A 14,991-nucleotide genomic window follows, 5' to 3' on the forward strand; every position below is an offset into this window, starting at 1 on the left:
ATTGAGTACTAACTCCTGTGAAACAACAGGAAGAGAAATATTCCTGCTTTGGGCGATCTCTAAGGTGAGTTCAGATCCAAGCTGCTGTGACACTGTTGGTCCTTCTGTTCCTCACAGCATGTCTGGGTACATTCCGTGGTGGTGCATTCAGTGCTGCGCGTCAGTCTGTTCATACCTACCCTGACCTCAGGAGCTGTGTCAATGGTAAGCTACTGTTTAAATAACTAAAATAATGTAAAATATATCTTGTAGGTAAAATATACTGTGCCACTGTAACCTAATGTTTAAAGTTCAGTAACTGAGCTCCTGAGTGGCTATGCCAAGCAAAGACATATTTTTGAACTGCATAAAGAAGCATATTTTCCAGTTGTAAATGCATCGATTTTACTTAAAATGAAAATTTCCCTTAACATTTTAACTGAGTGGTGATCAGCGATAGTAGGCTTTAAGTTACTGCTGTCAGACATTTTATCTCTAGCATCTTTATTTTGGCTAAAATTGTGTAATTACATGGTATTACAAAACAGTACAGTTTACTAATAGGTCAAAGGTAAGAGCCATGCTCATTCTTTTAAGTTTTGGGAATCCATAATACAAATATGAAAATGTGTGTATCATAACAGTCTTTATTCTCTGAAGTTTCTACAAGGCCTACAGTAACCATTATGTGATTGTTGGGCTCATTTCCTTTTATTTAGGCACCAGATTTTCCTTCAGCATCTTCTCCAGTGTTTGAAAACAATTATTTCATGTTATTTAAGGCAAGAAGTTTCCTTTTACTTCATCTTCATCTAAGTTGAAATTGCCAAATTCCATCACTGTCACACAGAGAATAGTTTGCTTGGTTTGTTTTTCTCATGGGACTGATATAAGGCTCAAATCAAGGAAGTATTTCCCCAGCTTGATGGTGCATGGCTTTAATCCCTGCACTTCAGAGATAGACAGATCTCTGTGTTTGAGGCCAGCCTGGTCTCCATAGTGACTTCCAGGACAGTCAGAGATACACAGTGAGGCCTTGTTTCACTTTTTCTTTTCTTTTCTTTCTTTTTATTTTATTTTATTTTACTTTTTTTTATATAGGATTTCATGTAACCAAGTCTGGCCTTGAACTAGAGGTATAGACAAAGATGACCTTGAACTCATGATCTCCCTCTTGAGGTCCTGAGTACTGGAATCACAAGGCATGAGCCACCCAGTGAGGTATATGCAGTGTTACGGATCTAATCTAAAGCTTTGCATATGCTAGGCAATCACTCTACCAACTGAGCTACACCCCCAGGTCACACCTATTTTTTCATGAGCCAGTACTTTTTGAAAAATGCACCATAGCCTTACTGGTTATAAGCATGCAATTATTCTATTTCCCTTCTGGCTATTCCTTCTTCTTGCCTGAAGTAAAACGGGATGGACATCAGAACAGGGAGAAAACAAGGAACAGGACAGGAGCCTACCACAGAGGGCCTCTGAAAGATTCTACACAGCAGGGTATCAAAACATATGCTGAGACTCATAGCAAAGCTTTGGGCAGAGTGCAGGGAATCCTATGAAAGAAGGAAGGATAGAAAGACCTGGAGGGAACAGGAGCTCCACAAGGAGAGCGACAGAACCAAGAAATCTGGGCCAAGGGATCTTTTCTGAGACTGATACTCCAAACAAGGACCATGCATGGAGATAACATAGAACCCCTGCACAGATGTAGCCCATGGCAGCTCAGCGTCCAAGAGGGTTGCCCAGTAATAGGAACAGGGACTGTCTGTGACATGAACTCATGGGCTCCTCTTTGACCACCTCCACCTGAGGAGGGAGCAGCTTTACCAGTCCACAGAGGAAGACAATGTAGCCAGTCCTGATGAGATCTGATAGACTAGGTCATATGGAAGGGGAGAAGGACCTCCCCATCACTGGACTGGGGGAGGGGCTTAGGAGAAGAAGAGGGAGGGAGGGTAGGATTGGGAGGGAATGAGGGGGCTACAACTGGAATAAAAATAAAAGTGAATAAACTGTAATTAATAAAAATAAAATAAAATAAAATAAAATAAAAATTAAAAAAACATTAAATAGAGGTCTGTTTTTTTTTTTAGCCATCCCAGACCAATGTGACCCTCTTCCATGCAATGAAGATGGGTATCTGAGCTGCAAAGATGGCCAAGCTGTTTTCACATGCATCTGTAAACCAGGCTGGCAAGGAGAAAAATGTCAATTTGGTTTGTATGAAAAAATCCACATCCCCTGGCTTTTCTGGGCATGACAAATTATCTAAGGTGGTATTTTTTTAAAAATATTTTACTTTCCCATTGTAGATGTAAACGAATGTAAAGATCCTTCAAATGTAAATGGAGGCTGCAGCCACATTTGCGAGAACACTCCTGGAAGTTACCACTGCTCCTGTAGAAGTGGCTTTGCCATGCTCTCAAACAAAAAAGACTGCAAAGGTAAGAGCACAGAAACAGAATACAACTGCATTTGCTGTGTTAGGCCAAAGTTTAGTAGAGGAATTTCCCTGGCAAACTTCTGGAAAACACTCTGGTCAGAAAATTACTTATAGCAAACGTGCCACTATGTCTAGGAGCTTTGTGATGCTCAGGATTCCACCTGAGTTTACGTTAGTAGTATTTTATTTTATCTTTAAGTGCACATTTTAAGGATTCATTTAGTGATAAATAAAGGTAGTTAAAGCACTTCATTCAAAGGAGAGGCTCCATTGCCACCGACTTTACAGAGACATTGTCCCATTTCAGAATCAGCGTCCACTCTTCTGTTGTTCCGTAAGATGAACAGCAGCTACACAAAGAAATCGGTAGCTCTTAATAACATCACTGTTACATTTTTATCTTTGCTCTGCAGATATCTCTTTCTGATTTTCAAAGTAAGTCATTTATTTGGTGCCCCATTTCCAGTCATGGTTTTGAGAAAGAATCTCTGTTTTGTATACTCCTTACACATTAACTGTTCCAACATTGCTCTTATGTCTTTTTATCTTTGGATTTCAGCAATTTGTCAGGTTAGCTTTTTGTATGTTGCTAATATATTTCTTATGGCTTTCTCTATGAATATTTGTCTCCCAAAGTTTTTCTTTTTTTCCCCTTAAATACTTGCTTCATTGGACTGCTTGAATTGCTGTAAGAAATCTACAAATTTTCTTGGTAGGTGAATATATAGCTCAAACCAGAATTTAGAGCCTGCTGTAAAATCTTTCCACAAAGCAGAAACCCTTAAAAAGGACTTTTTAGTTAAGAGGCTAAAAAATCACTAGGTTAAGTGTGAAGTTTCTTTGTGTAAGTCTTTATTTTTGTCTTAGAAAATCCCTTATCTGAATTCATATTTAAGGAATTTTCCATCTGCTTGGAAATATTCAGTATTATATAGTTCGCTACAGTGAAATTTAAAGTGCTGTGGAATGAAGCTGAAATGAAATGCATTTACTAGCAGTCTCTTCCAAGCCATTATCCGATTTGTGACCATATATCTCTCTCATCTGTCTATTTGAAGGTTTTAGTTTGGCTATTAGAGTAGGGATGTCATTAGAAAAGCAGTTATAGAAAGCCATTATAGTTCAGGATAACACATACATTATATAAATAGTGCCCATTCCTACTTTAACACTTAAAAACTTGAATAATCTATCCTTATTCAAATTTTGTGAATATTTCATATCCACATTGAGTTAATATATGCACACACAATTATTATTTTTTTTAAAAAAAAGCTTTTTGCTAAGAATACAGTTTAGAGGTGGAGTGCTCACTTAGTCTGTGGAAGCCATGGATGCATTTCTCAGTGCTGTCAAACAACCAACAGATTGTTTCTCAAGATCAGGACACATGCCTTTCACTCTTTCTTTGCATAGCAATTTATCTGAGATATGCATCAGAGCACAGAATTAAAAGAAAAAAATTTTGCCTGCCCTACATCCCAAATGCTGGGATTATAGGTATGCACCACTGCGCCTGGCTTTATTAAGAATATAGTTGAGCCTCTTCTTTCGTACGTCTCCCTGGTAGATAAGAAAATGACTAACTCTCTTTCTTTTTGCCTCACAACTATAAAAGAACATCAGGCAAACATTTCCCAATGACTTTTAATTCAAAAGTCATATTGGGGAACTAAAACGTGGTGATAATTTTATTATTTTGATGTTCCAAGGCTACTCTGTTGATAAATAATCCACGTATATGCGATTCAGGAAGCAAATAAGTTTTTATTTGATACTGGTAAACTGAGCATATTGATTTTATTTGCAGACTTGGATGAGTGCTCCCTAAAGCCAAGTGTTTGTGGCACAGCTGTGTGTAAGAACATTCCAGGAGACTTTGAATGTGTATGTCCTGACGGCTATAGATATGATCCCTCATCAAAGTCTTGTAAAGGTAGAATGATGATGGTGTCACTGCTCATGGGAGAGAGGGTGGGTTTGAACCCTGAGTTAATGTAAAAAAAGGTATTGCTTTTGTTAACTCCTGATGTAGCTTGGTTGATTTGGTGATCTGGCTTCCTCACAGAATAGAAGTACTAAGTAAGTTAAGACTCATGGTCTTTGGGTTTAATACTACACATTCCATTTAACCCATTAAAGAAAATGAAAAAATAGAGACTCCCTTTGTTATAAAAGCAAAATAAACACATTTTGATAGCTTAAAAGAAAAATTGAATTCGAAAGAAAAAATCCATATAGACAAAAATGACACAAGCTCTAATTGTAGGACTGAAACTATGGGCCTTAACACCTTAGATTTTATTTAATTTTTTTTCAGTAATTTTCTGTATATGGGTAGGTTATTTTAAAATAGGAAACTGTAGCTGAAGAGATGGCTCAGCAGTTATGAGTATTTGCAGCTGTTGCAGAGGATCTGGATTCTATATGACTTTTTCTAATTATTTATAGTGTTGTTGAAATGTTGATGTTTTACTTTACTCTGCCCCCACATCATACATTTCTACTTTCCACCATTCCTTATGGCAATTACTGTAGGAAACCTAGTAATTCTCAGATCCCTGGAAGCAGAGATAAACAGGGTCCTTGATTACAACAAAGACTTTCTAACTTCAGGTGGGCTTAATGAAGGAGTTTGGGTGCTAGTTTGCAGTCACAGAGCTTCCACAAGTCAGGTCCTCGTCTTGTTAATTCAAAGGATGAATCTCAAGGACCACCTGGGAGTTAAGTTTTAGAAAGGAATTTATGATAATCTCGTAGGTAGGTGTTTAAGAGAGCACAAACCAGCAGAGCTCTGTGGGGCGGCAGGTGCCCTGAATTTATCATTGAGCTGCTCATTTAGGGGCTTAGTTTAGGACTTATGGCAGAAGATGTTGGAAGGTGAGTTGTCTGTCCAGTACCCTGACGCAAAGTCTAATCCAGGTGCCTGAAGTAGAGTTCTGGTCACACCCTCAGATATAGCTTTCTAGGCAGCTGTGTAAAAGGAGAGGCAAGATAACAAGAAATCAGACCAGAAACTAAAGTTCTTTTGGCATTTCTGGCCTCCAGCAATGACAAACCTTGGACATTCCGAGCCTCTGGCCAAGGATCTGAAACAAAGTCCATGTTCCTAATCTTCCCTACCAGACTCTATTATCTGCTCTTATCATTATTAGCAATTTTCATCACCTAGACTATAGTTTCATTTGCTAAAGGACAACATTTTAAATGTTTTATATATGAGTACATATATATCTTATTTTAATCCTATATCATACAATTTTAATGTATTTATAGTATCATTAACTCTGGAAATGTATTTTAAAGTATTTAAAAGAGCATATATTACATGATGGCATTAATAAGAACTTCATAAATTTATAATAGGGTGTATCCAATGAAATGTCAAGGACTTTCTGTAGCTCTGAAATAGTCTTTAGCTTAGGCATGTTATTACAAAGTAGAGAGTTGGGGACAGATCAGTTAAAAGATTCCAAATTATTTAAGATATAAAAAAAAGGACTTTAGTATATGTCATTAAAGTTATGGCCACAAGGTCTTAATATCACCCAACATGATTGTGACAAATATTCATTATTCAACATTGTTTTATGGATGTAGTCTACAGTGGAAACAAAATGATGATTAAACAGACATATTTTCTCCACTTAGAAAGTTCAGCTGGAGACACATGATTAAATCAACACAAGTCATGATTTTCAATACTAACTGACGAAAGAGTAAAATACAGTTTATTCTAGAACATTAAAACAAAAGATATTAATTTGTTGAGAGATGAAGGATTTCTCTTGAGAGAGGCAGAAGTGTTTTGTTCAAAACATCTCAGTGATGAAAAGAAGTGAATATGGGAAAGGCTGGCCCAGCAAGCATAATCACCAGGGAGGAAGAAATAAGCTCAGGAGGCCAATGCATTGATCAGCTATATAGAAGGACCCTGAATCTGAAAGTCAGCGTTCAATGGCAAAGGTCGTGAGGAGGACTGGATAGCAAATGATTGGGTAGATAATTCTGTCTATATATGCATGGTAGATACTTCTGTGGATCTGAATTACTAAAAAGAAGCTGAAACTACAAAGGGTAATAGATTGGGGGCTACAACTGGGATACAAAGTGAATAAATTGTAATAATTAAAAAATGACTATGAAGAGTCCTAATGTTGGGGGTCCAGAGCCTAATTACAGTTTATTTTGGGCTGGCTTAGTCCTTGTCCACCTCTCTGTCAGACTAAACATCCTGTGACTAACAGATAAATTTATTACCCTAACACACCCTAGTTTTCAACAAACAGAAGATAATGTAATGCCCATCGGCTTTTTGCATTATCTACTTAATGTTGTCACTGGTGTATTTAACAAGTACCTTTATTTATACATTTCTTTGTTCTACTACTATGAAATAAAAATTTCATAAAGTTGCTTTTGTGTTGGAGCCTGGGATTAATTGTAACATAAATCTGTGTTGTTGGGACAGTATTATTCCTGTTTGGTTCTAGAATAAACCGCTGATTATCCCTTTGAATAAAAAAAAAATGGCTAGTATTAATTGTTGCCTTATTATATTATTATAAAAGTCAGATGTTTTTGATATTGTTGGTTTATACATTTTGCATTAACTTTCAGTGAGTTAATGTCAGTTGTTCCCTCCCTTTCACTATCTTTTCTTGGATGTCGTCACCTTTATCCTCCTGCCCCTTCTGATTTCTTCTCCTTTGCCATTTTTTCTTATTTTCAAAATGAAGATTTGTGAGGTGATTATAAGGAAATTCTCATAATCAGAAATGACAGTGGAGACCCTAAATAATTCTCTTTAAGTTGAAAATAAGAAAATTAGCATAATTTCTACACTATTATTAATTATTGAAAATTATAAAAAATATGTGAATATATACATAAAATTGCACTTGGAACTCCTTTACCTTTTTAGAACAAATGTTTAGATATACTGTCAGAGCTGTTCTGATTTCTGAGAACTATGTCTGTTTGACTGAGCATTTAGCAGCTATGAAGGGTTCTTCTTCTTTCACCTCAGATGTGGATGAATGCTCTGAGAACATGTGTGATCAACTGTGCGTCAATTACCCTGGAGGCTACTCTTGTTACTGTGATGGGAAGAAAGGATTCAAACTTGCCCAAGATCAGAAGAGTTGTGAGGTAAATTTTTTTTTTAATTCAAAGTTCTTACCAAGCTAAGCATGGTGGTGCACACCATTAATCCCAGCACCTGGAAGGCAGAGGCAGGAGGATCTCTGAGGTTGGCCTCTGTTCTACAAAGTGAGTTCCAGAACAGCCAGGGCTACACAGAGAAATGAGAAGAAAACAAAAACAAAACAAACAAAAACTTCTTGCCTTGTTTCTGAAATGAGAGATCTAGGTGTTACCAGGGTCCCTGGTCCCTGTCCTGATGATCTTCACTGAAAGAATTCAGTTGAAATACAGAACACAATGTGGAAGACAGGTGAATTTACTGTAGACTAGGGAAACATACTCTCAGAGGGTAAGAGTTTTTAGCAGCCAGAGAAAACAGTGCAGAGCTGATGGCTCTCAAGGGATGACCATGAAGAACATTCTCACAAGGTGACAATACACAGTGCCTAGACAGTACATTATGGCCATAGGCAATTTAGTTGTCATCTTCTCTTCTTCTTCCTCCTCCTCCTCTTCTTCTCTTTTGGCTTACAAAATCACTAGGACAGACAACTTTCCTGAGTGCCATTTTCCTGCTTAGATGATTGACAGGCCTATTTGGTTGATTTTCACTTGAGAGGGTGATGCCTTTGTCCTTTATCAGAAAGCTTCCAGCCAGATCGTTATCCCTTATGAAGTGCTAGGATCCTGGAATCAAGTTTAGATAGTTACTTCTGCAATTCACGGTGACATGTCTCCTCCCAGTCTGAGAGGCAGGTGTCAGGTCTCACTTCTCTGACCAGTAATTAAAGTCTGTCAGTTCCTGTCTTTGGTTTTCCAAGGAGCTGATTATGAAAAAGGTGGCCCCATCTCCATTGTCCTCTCGTCCCACGAAAGGAATCTTACACGGAAATTTTAGTGATAGCATTTTCTGCTGTCCATCTATATTACATTCGGGAAAGCCTGCACACTGCCTGTTTGTGCTTATAAGTGTTCACAAACTTTCTGCTAAAGCAAAATTGTCACAAGAAGATTTAAATTTATCACATCATTAAATTTATCACAATTCAGAGAACAGTTGTTCTTCATTGTGTCTCAAGCACACTTTTCAACACTCAGATTTAATGCACGGTTGACCCAAGAAATCAATTTACAGAAAGGTTTTAATTTTTCCCTTATTGAATAAATAAGTCAGCATTTGACCCGCCCTCACCTTCCTTCCTTTTTTTTTTTTTCTTTTAAGGATAATAAGGTACACATGCTAGTGATTCTTTCTAGTCTTGCATTTTAAAACATGTAAAGGTGAAATGATATATGATTGTGAGTCAGACTGTTTAAAATTCTTAAATAATGATTTCACTGTGTATAACTATAACTATATACACAAACACACATACACATATACACATACCAGAAATGAGTAAAGATATGCACAGAAAAACCATGATTGGTTTTCATCAATCAATCATAAACAATCAATCACACTACCCATGTGAAGAAAGAGCAGGAGGCTAATGGATGTAGGTAGTAATTCCAGGGCTACTCAATTGAAAGGCTATGTAGTAAAATTTCTTATTTTATATTTTAATTTCTTATTATTTCAGTATGTTCTCTTGAACATACTTCTATCCACCTTGGAATGGTTATGAAAAATATTCTTTCTGGGGCTCTATTTAATAACTGTGGAGAATTAATTGCGAAATGTCCTTCACCTGAAATCTCATCTCTAGGTAAATTTCTACTTTACTGTTTCTATTCAGCTTTAAGAAATGAGTACTCGATTAAAAAAAAAAATCACCTAACTTCAAATCATTTTCATGTAAATTTTTTAAAAATGAAAAAAGTTTATTTCCTCCTTAGTTGTCAGTATTTTCTTGAGTATCCAGATAGCACAGTTTTGCTTACAATACTTTTTCTTAATAAGCAAAATAATTTTCAGATATAATTAATGCAAGGCATTGTACAGTTTATTAAAGACATACTTGCTGGGACTTAAAGAAAACATTTATGTTTAACAGCAAGGTGTGTGAAAGGAATAATAAGGATAATCTAAGGCCACACACTCATATTTTTAGGGGCTTTGTGCATAGGCGTTGCAAGGAAATGGAAGATTTCATTGTTGTTTGCCAAGACATTCTAATGTGAGTGTGTTTCAGAGACTATTTTGGGCACTAAAGAAAGAATACGAAAAACAGACAGTAATCCATACATTTTCTTTTCTCCAGGTTATTCCAGTGTGCCTTTCCTTGAACCTTGACAAGAATTATGAATTATTATACCTGGCCGAGCAGTTTGCAGGAGTTGTCTTATATATGAAATTTCGATTGCCAGAAGTCACCAGGTAAGGAACCAATGACAGTCGGAATTCATACAGGTTAAACAGTAAAGGATAGAAGGGAAGACAAAAAATATTAACAGCCATAGATTTGTTATCATTATGGTAACTTGGGTATATTACCATTTAGATGATCTTTCACGTGTAATTTTCACACTAGAACCTTTTCAAATTCAACAAGGCTCATTTTGCCAATGCAAACTTACTTTATCCTATCATTTTCCATTTCCCATTAGTTACGTATTGACTAAGAAGCTGAAAAACCCTTGTAAAATGTTCACCCTTCTTTTATATATTATAAAACCTAAGTGAAAATCAGTGTATTGATGGGTTATCATTATATTCAAAACTAATAAGGAAAGTTAACAAAGTGACTTGAAATATTCTAAAGAAATGGTTACTTAGTTTGGAGATTTGAATACCTCAGCTTCTCTTCTTGTAGTTAGATTGAGTTTGGAAAAAGTGTTTTTGTTTGTGCTTCTCGGTCATGATTTTAATTTGTTAACTTTTCTCAATGCATATGTGTTGAAATAAGAAGCAATAAAGTAGAATTTTGTTGTTACAAAGAGAAGGAAACCTTGTTTGAAGTTTAGAGCCTAACTTTCAAAGTGTATTAAGTAAATAATCTTGTATGTTTAGAATTTACAGAATCATTGTTTACTCACTAGCCAATTTAACTTTCAAAGTGTATTAATTAAATAATCTTGTATGTTTAGAATTTACAGAATCATTGTTTACTCACTAACCAATTTAACTGAATGTGTAGAAGTCTTACATGGATGAGCATTAAAACTTACAAAATTTACTAAAGTGGGTGTATTTCGTGGAGATTCCATTTCCCTCAATATCTGGTTTTACCACAAATATTTCTGAAAAAAATATTTTCTAGTGAATGAGATTATTGGAAATCCTATTTTGCTATGAGAACAATGAGGATGAAAGAGAAAACACAATACAGCTGAATTTACTTTCATATTATTTATTTCTTTATGACAACTCAGCCTATCTAACTTGATACCTAACAATGGATCAGAATTAGCAAAACAACTTTCCCGGTATTTTTAGCTTCTTCATTGATTTATTTAATTTACACTCTCAGAACTGTAATATCTCTCATACATTACGTAGAAGAGGCACAGCTTGATGAATATTTATAAAGTGATTTGTTTAAAGCAAATCTCTTCACCTCTGTTTTACATAACCAACTGCTTCCGTTAGCTCTGCCAAATGTTGACAAATTCTGCCTTGTTTCAACTCTGCAATACTTTTGAAACAGAATAAATTGATCCCCAATGTAATGAGTCAGGATGTGATGATGTATTCCAGAAAGAACATATGCAAAAAAAAAATGACTCTTTGAAATACCATTTAGCTTTATTTTACAAAGAAAAGGAAATTATCTCCATAATAGGATCAACTTCTGGAAGATCGTGACCAAACACAGATTTAGTTTTTGGCAAGATAGTTCATTTTTTACATCAGCCAAATGCTCAGATAATTGTGAGAAAGGACATAAGGCCTTATGCTAAAGGAAGTTTTAGTTTTTTATTTTAAAAAAGTAAAATAAAATAAAATAAAAAACAAGAACAGGTCACTGTATTTCTATCACAGTGTTATCTATCCAGCACAGTTCACATTTTATCCCTTTCAGAAATTCAAAACATGAGAATATTTGTTCTGCCTCTTTTTCCTTGTTCCCTTTGAGGAATGTCTATCCCCACTACAAAAACTGCCTTTGTTACTAACATGCAATAAAGGGTGATCTCTGTAAATATTTTGTTGACTTATTAACAACAATCAGAAGTTCTGAGACTTTTAACTCTTTACTTGGTCTTTCATTTTTTTTTACTTAGTTTACATAATAGATAGCTATACAACTATTTTTTCCTTTTCTTATTTGTTTTTGTTTTAAAAACATTTTTATTGGCAGGTGCCTTGGGGATCTTCATGATGATTCTCATTAACACATCGTAAGGGCAGACACTCAATCAACACCCAACACCCATAAGATTTTTCTTCCCTGTAATAGCTATAGAGTACACACGTTCAGATTCTTGGTAACAGCAAACATTATTATAGTGAGTACACAGTCCCTCAACAACTAGCTAGACTATGTTTGCTAAGCTTAATTCTCATGCATTCTACCACCGTGATTTGTGCTATTACAGTGTTTGGAAATCTCTGGAAAGCTTTTCTCTTTCTCTTTCTTCCTTTCTGTCTTTTCATTTTCCCTTCTTCCCTCCTTTAATTCCCTCTCTCTTTTCTGTGAAACTTTTTATTCACTGAGAGGAAGAGCCTCAGACCTTCCTGGAAGCCATTTTCTTCATGGTAGCCCCTCTAGCTTCCTTTTGGTGATAGAGAGCCATGCTTTCTATAAGGAGAAAGACACACACTACTCTGATCATGCCTCTCACGAACTTGGTGTGTTACGTACAGTGCTCAGGGCGGCTACTGTGGCAGAACTTCTCAGGGAAGAACGGCAGTTGTTCATGGTCACTTTTTCTTGGTTATCCCTTGAAGCTCACAGTCCTGATCTGAGGGTAATGCAGAGCCACGCTGTTTCTTTTTAATGATTACGTAAAAGGCTACTTATATTTTTAGTCACCTAAAAGCTGTGTTGCAGAGATCCTTTTCTGTCATATGTGAAATCATAGAAGCACATGCCTTTTGCTAGATAAAACAAGTATGCCATTGTAACATCTTTTACTAGTTACAGATGGATTCAGTAAATGAGCGCACGCATGCACACTCCTCTCTCATTTTTCTCTTTCCCGCTCTCTCTTATACACACACACCTTACTCTTATATTTAGAGTGTATAAAAGGCTCCTGTAGTGTATACATTCTAGTATCTGAATGATGTCTTCAAAACACATATCGTAAGTGAAAAAAAATTACCAAAATATTGATACATTGAGAACAAGACTCTATGAATAATCAAGAAAACATAAAGCTTGGTTTTGAAATATATATGGAATCAGAGACAATGTATGAACACCTTAACTCTGCTCTGTTAAATGGTTTTTTTTAATCTCTCTCTTTTAGTATAGTACTGTTTGCCAGTTCAAGGCGTGCATGTGTGTTGGGGGATCATTGACCCTTCTAAATCTCTCACAAGAATAGTGTCTTTTTCCTTAGATTTTCAGCTGAATTTGATTTCCGGACGTTTGATTCAGAGGGCATTATACTGTATGCAGAGTCTCTTGATCACTCAAATTGGCTCCTGATTGCTCTTCGTGATGGAAAGATTGAAGTGCAGTTTAAGAATGAATTTTCAACCCAAATCACAACTGGAGGCAATTTTATTAACAATGGTATATGGAATATGGTATGTACAGGATTTCATAATTAATTTCCTTACTTTGATGTACTTTTTGAAAAATTATAGTCTGATTATCAAGTGGTAGCAAACCAAAATATGTGACCAATGTTGGTCAACCAATGTTATGTGACAATCAGTCTACACACTCGGTCCTGGTAGCAATCGAGAAATTGTTCCTTTCTTTATTTGAACTTCTCTGTTTTTAAATTTTTACTCTTTTAGTAGCTGCTTTTGGGGGAGGGGAGGCTACTGCATCTCCCCTGTAGGTCAGGAATCATTAGCAGGCACAGTTAGTATAAAGACACCCCTGATCAAATAAAAACACCCTTATTTGTCATGAGGATTTTTTTTTTTTTTACATAGAAAAATGCATGCAGTAACTATCAAAAAGTCAATTCAGTTTTAAATATAAGGACATAGATAAGTAGCCAATTTTAAACAAATAGCATATACTTAGTAGATTTAGTACCAGACTACTTTAACATTTTCGCATAATAATAGTGATGAGTGAAGCAGTCATGGCTTACATGAAGCTTACATTCTAACACTCCTTGGCAAACTGCAGATAAATTGTATCAGGTACTTATTGATGTGATGAAGAAAAAGGAAAGCGAGGCAAGGCATTAGTGTGACACTGACTGTGCACATAGTCAGTGAGCATGTGAAGTCAAAGAGTCGAACCTGACAAGATTCCATCTGGGCAGAGGCTTAAGACAAGTCATGAAAAATATGGGCGAGATTATAGCATGATTCTGTGCAATGTGAACAGCAAGTTCCAAGTCTCATGGGGAGGATGTGTTTGACAAATAGCCTAAAGATGATTGTAGATGCATAGGAATGGGAGAGAGGAATCATTTTTTTAAAAAAATGAAGTCAGAACTGAGGTCTATAACATGGCCACCTGGATGAGGGTTTTTGGGGACCATAGTGAAGACTTGGATTTTATGCTGTGTGGGAAGTCCCTGGATCATTTTGAGAAGTGACAGGATGTGATTTACATTTTAAATGATCTGATCAAAATCTGATGGCTTTTTGGAAACTAGCCAGAGGAGAGTAGTGCAGAGGTCTCAAGAGCATTGCGGCAACCCAGAACAAAGAAGACTGTAGCTTTGGTTGGTGTGCTCATGGTGGGGTCGGGTTAAAGTGGACACATTTTGGGGACTTTTTTTATTGTAAGTCTTTGCTCAAAATTATGTTCATGTTTTTAAATTGGTATTCACTTCCGTGATGTGAATCCACAGATATAAGCAGCATACAACTGGAGTTATAAGTGAATCTAGCTTATGAATGCAGATTTCAACTCAGGGGTCACGCATGCAGGTACATGAATCAGAAGCATGTGTCTTGAATTATGGCCAAACTTTTTAACACAGAAATGCAAAATTAAGTCTTGGAAATATTGAAGTGGTTTATACTCTTCAAAACTCAAATGTTGCTTGTAACAGAGATTTGTGATAACTAAAGGATTCAAGTGACCAGCAATTCCCAAGAAATCAATGCTGGTCAAAGGGAATGAGAAGAGTTTTACGTTTTACTGTGTCTACATGCTGTTGTTTGCTTTCTGTTATTGATTAGTAAGCCTTTGCTTTGTGAGTGCGGCAGTCGTACGTGAAACAATTACAGCAACCGTCTTCAGATTGTCTAGGATGAATTTTTATTCATGCATACTGTCACTTCTAATCGTTTTTAAAAACAAGCACTTGGTTTTTAAGTGCTAATTTAAATTTTGAAAAAAAATACAGTTTGTGTATGCTACACAGAGTGCTGGACATTACTGCTT

The 14,991-nt window shown here is 36.1% G+C and overlaps 1 protein-coding gene across 4 annotated transcripts in view; it reads left to right on the top strand.

The window, feature by feature from the left end:
- The window catches only part of Pros1 (protein S), a 70,962-nt gene that overhangs the window by 40,835 nt on the left and 15,136 nt on the right, over positions 1-14,991 (top strand). For all 4 annotated transcript variants that reach the window (XR_009587012.1, XR_009587013.1, XR_009587011.1 and 1 more), the window contains exons 4-10: positions 118-204; positions 2,082-2,204; positions 2,301-2,432; positions 4,242-4,367; positions 7,461-7,582; positions 9,781-9,896; positions 13,028-13,217. Coding sequence is in view for 1 of the 4 variants with exons in the window: in XM_021663676.2 (XP_021519351.1) it covers positions 118-204; positions 2,082-2,204; positions 2,301-2,432; positions 4,242-4,367; positions 7,461-7,582; positions 9,781-9,896; positions 13,028-13,217 (896 nt within the window). In the remaining 3 variants the exon portion in view is untranslated. The remainder of the gene's footprint in view (positions 1-117; positions 205-2,081; positions 2,205-2,300; positions 2,433-4,241; positions 4,368-7,460; positions 7,583-9,780; positions 9,897-13,027; positions 13,218-14,991) is intronic.

Source organism: Meriones unguiculatus, chromosome 17 (assembly GCF_030254825.1).
Source record: "Meriones unguiculatus strain TT.TT164.6M chromosome 17, Bangor_MerUng_6.1, whole genome shotgun sequence".
NCBI lineage: Eukaryota > Metazoa > Chordata > Mammalia > Rodentia > Muridae > Meriones > Meriones unguiculatus.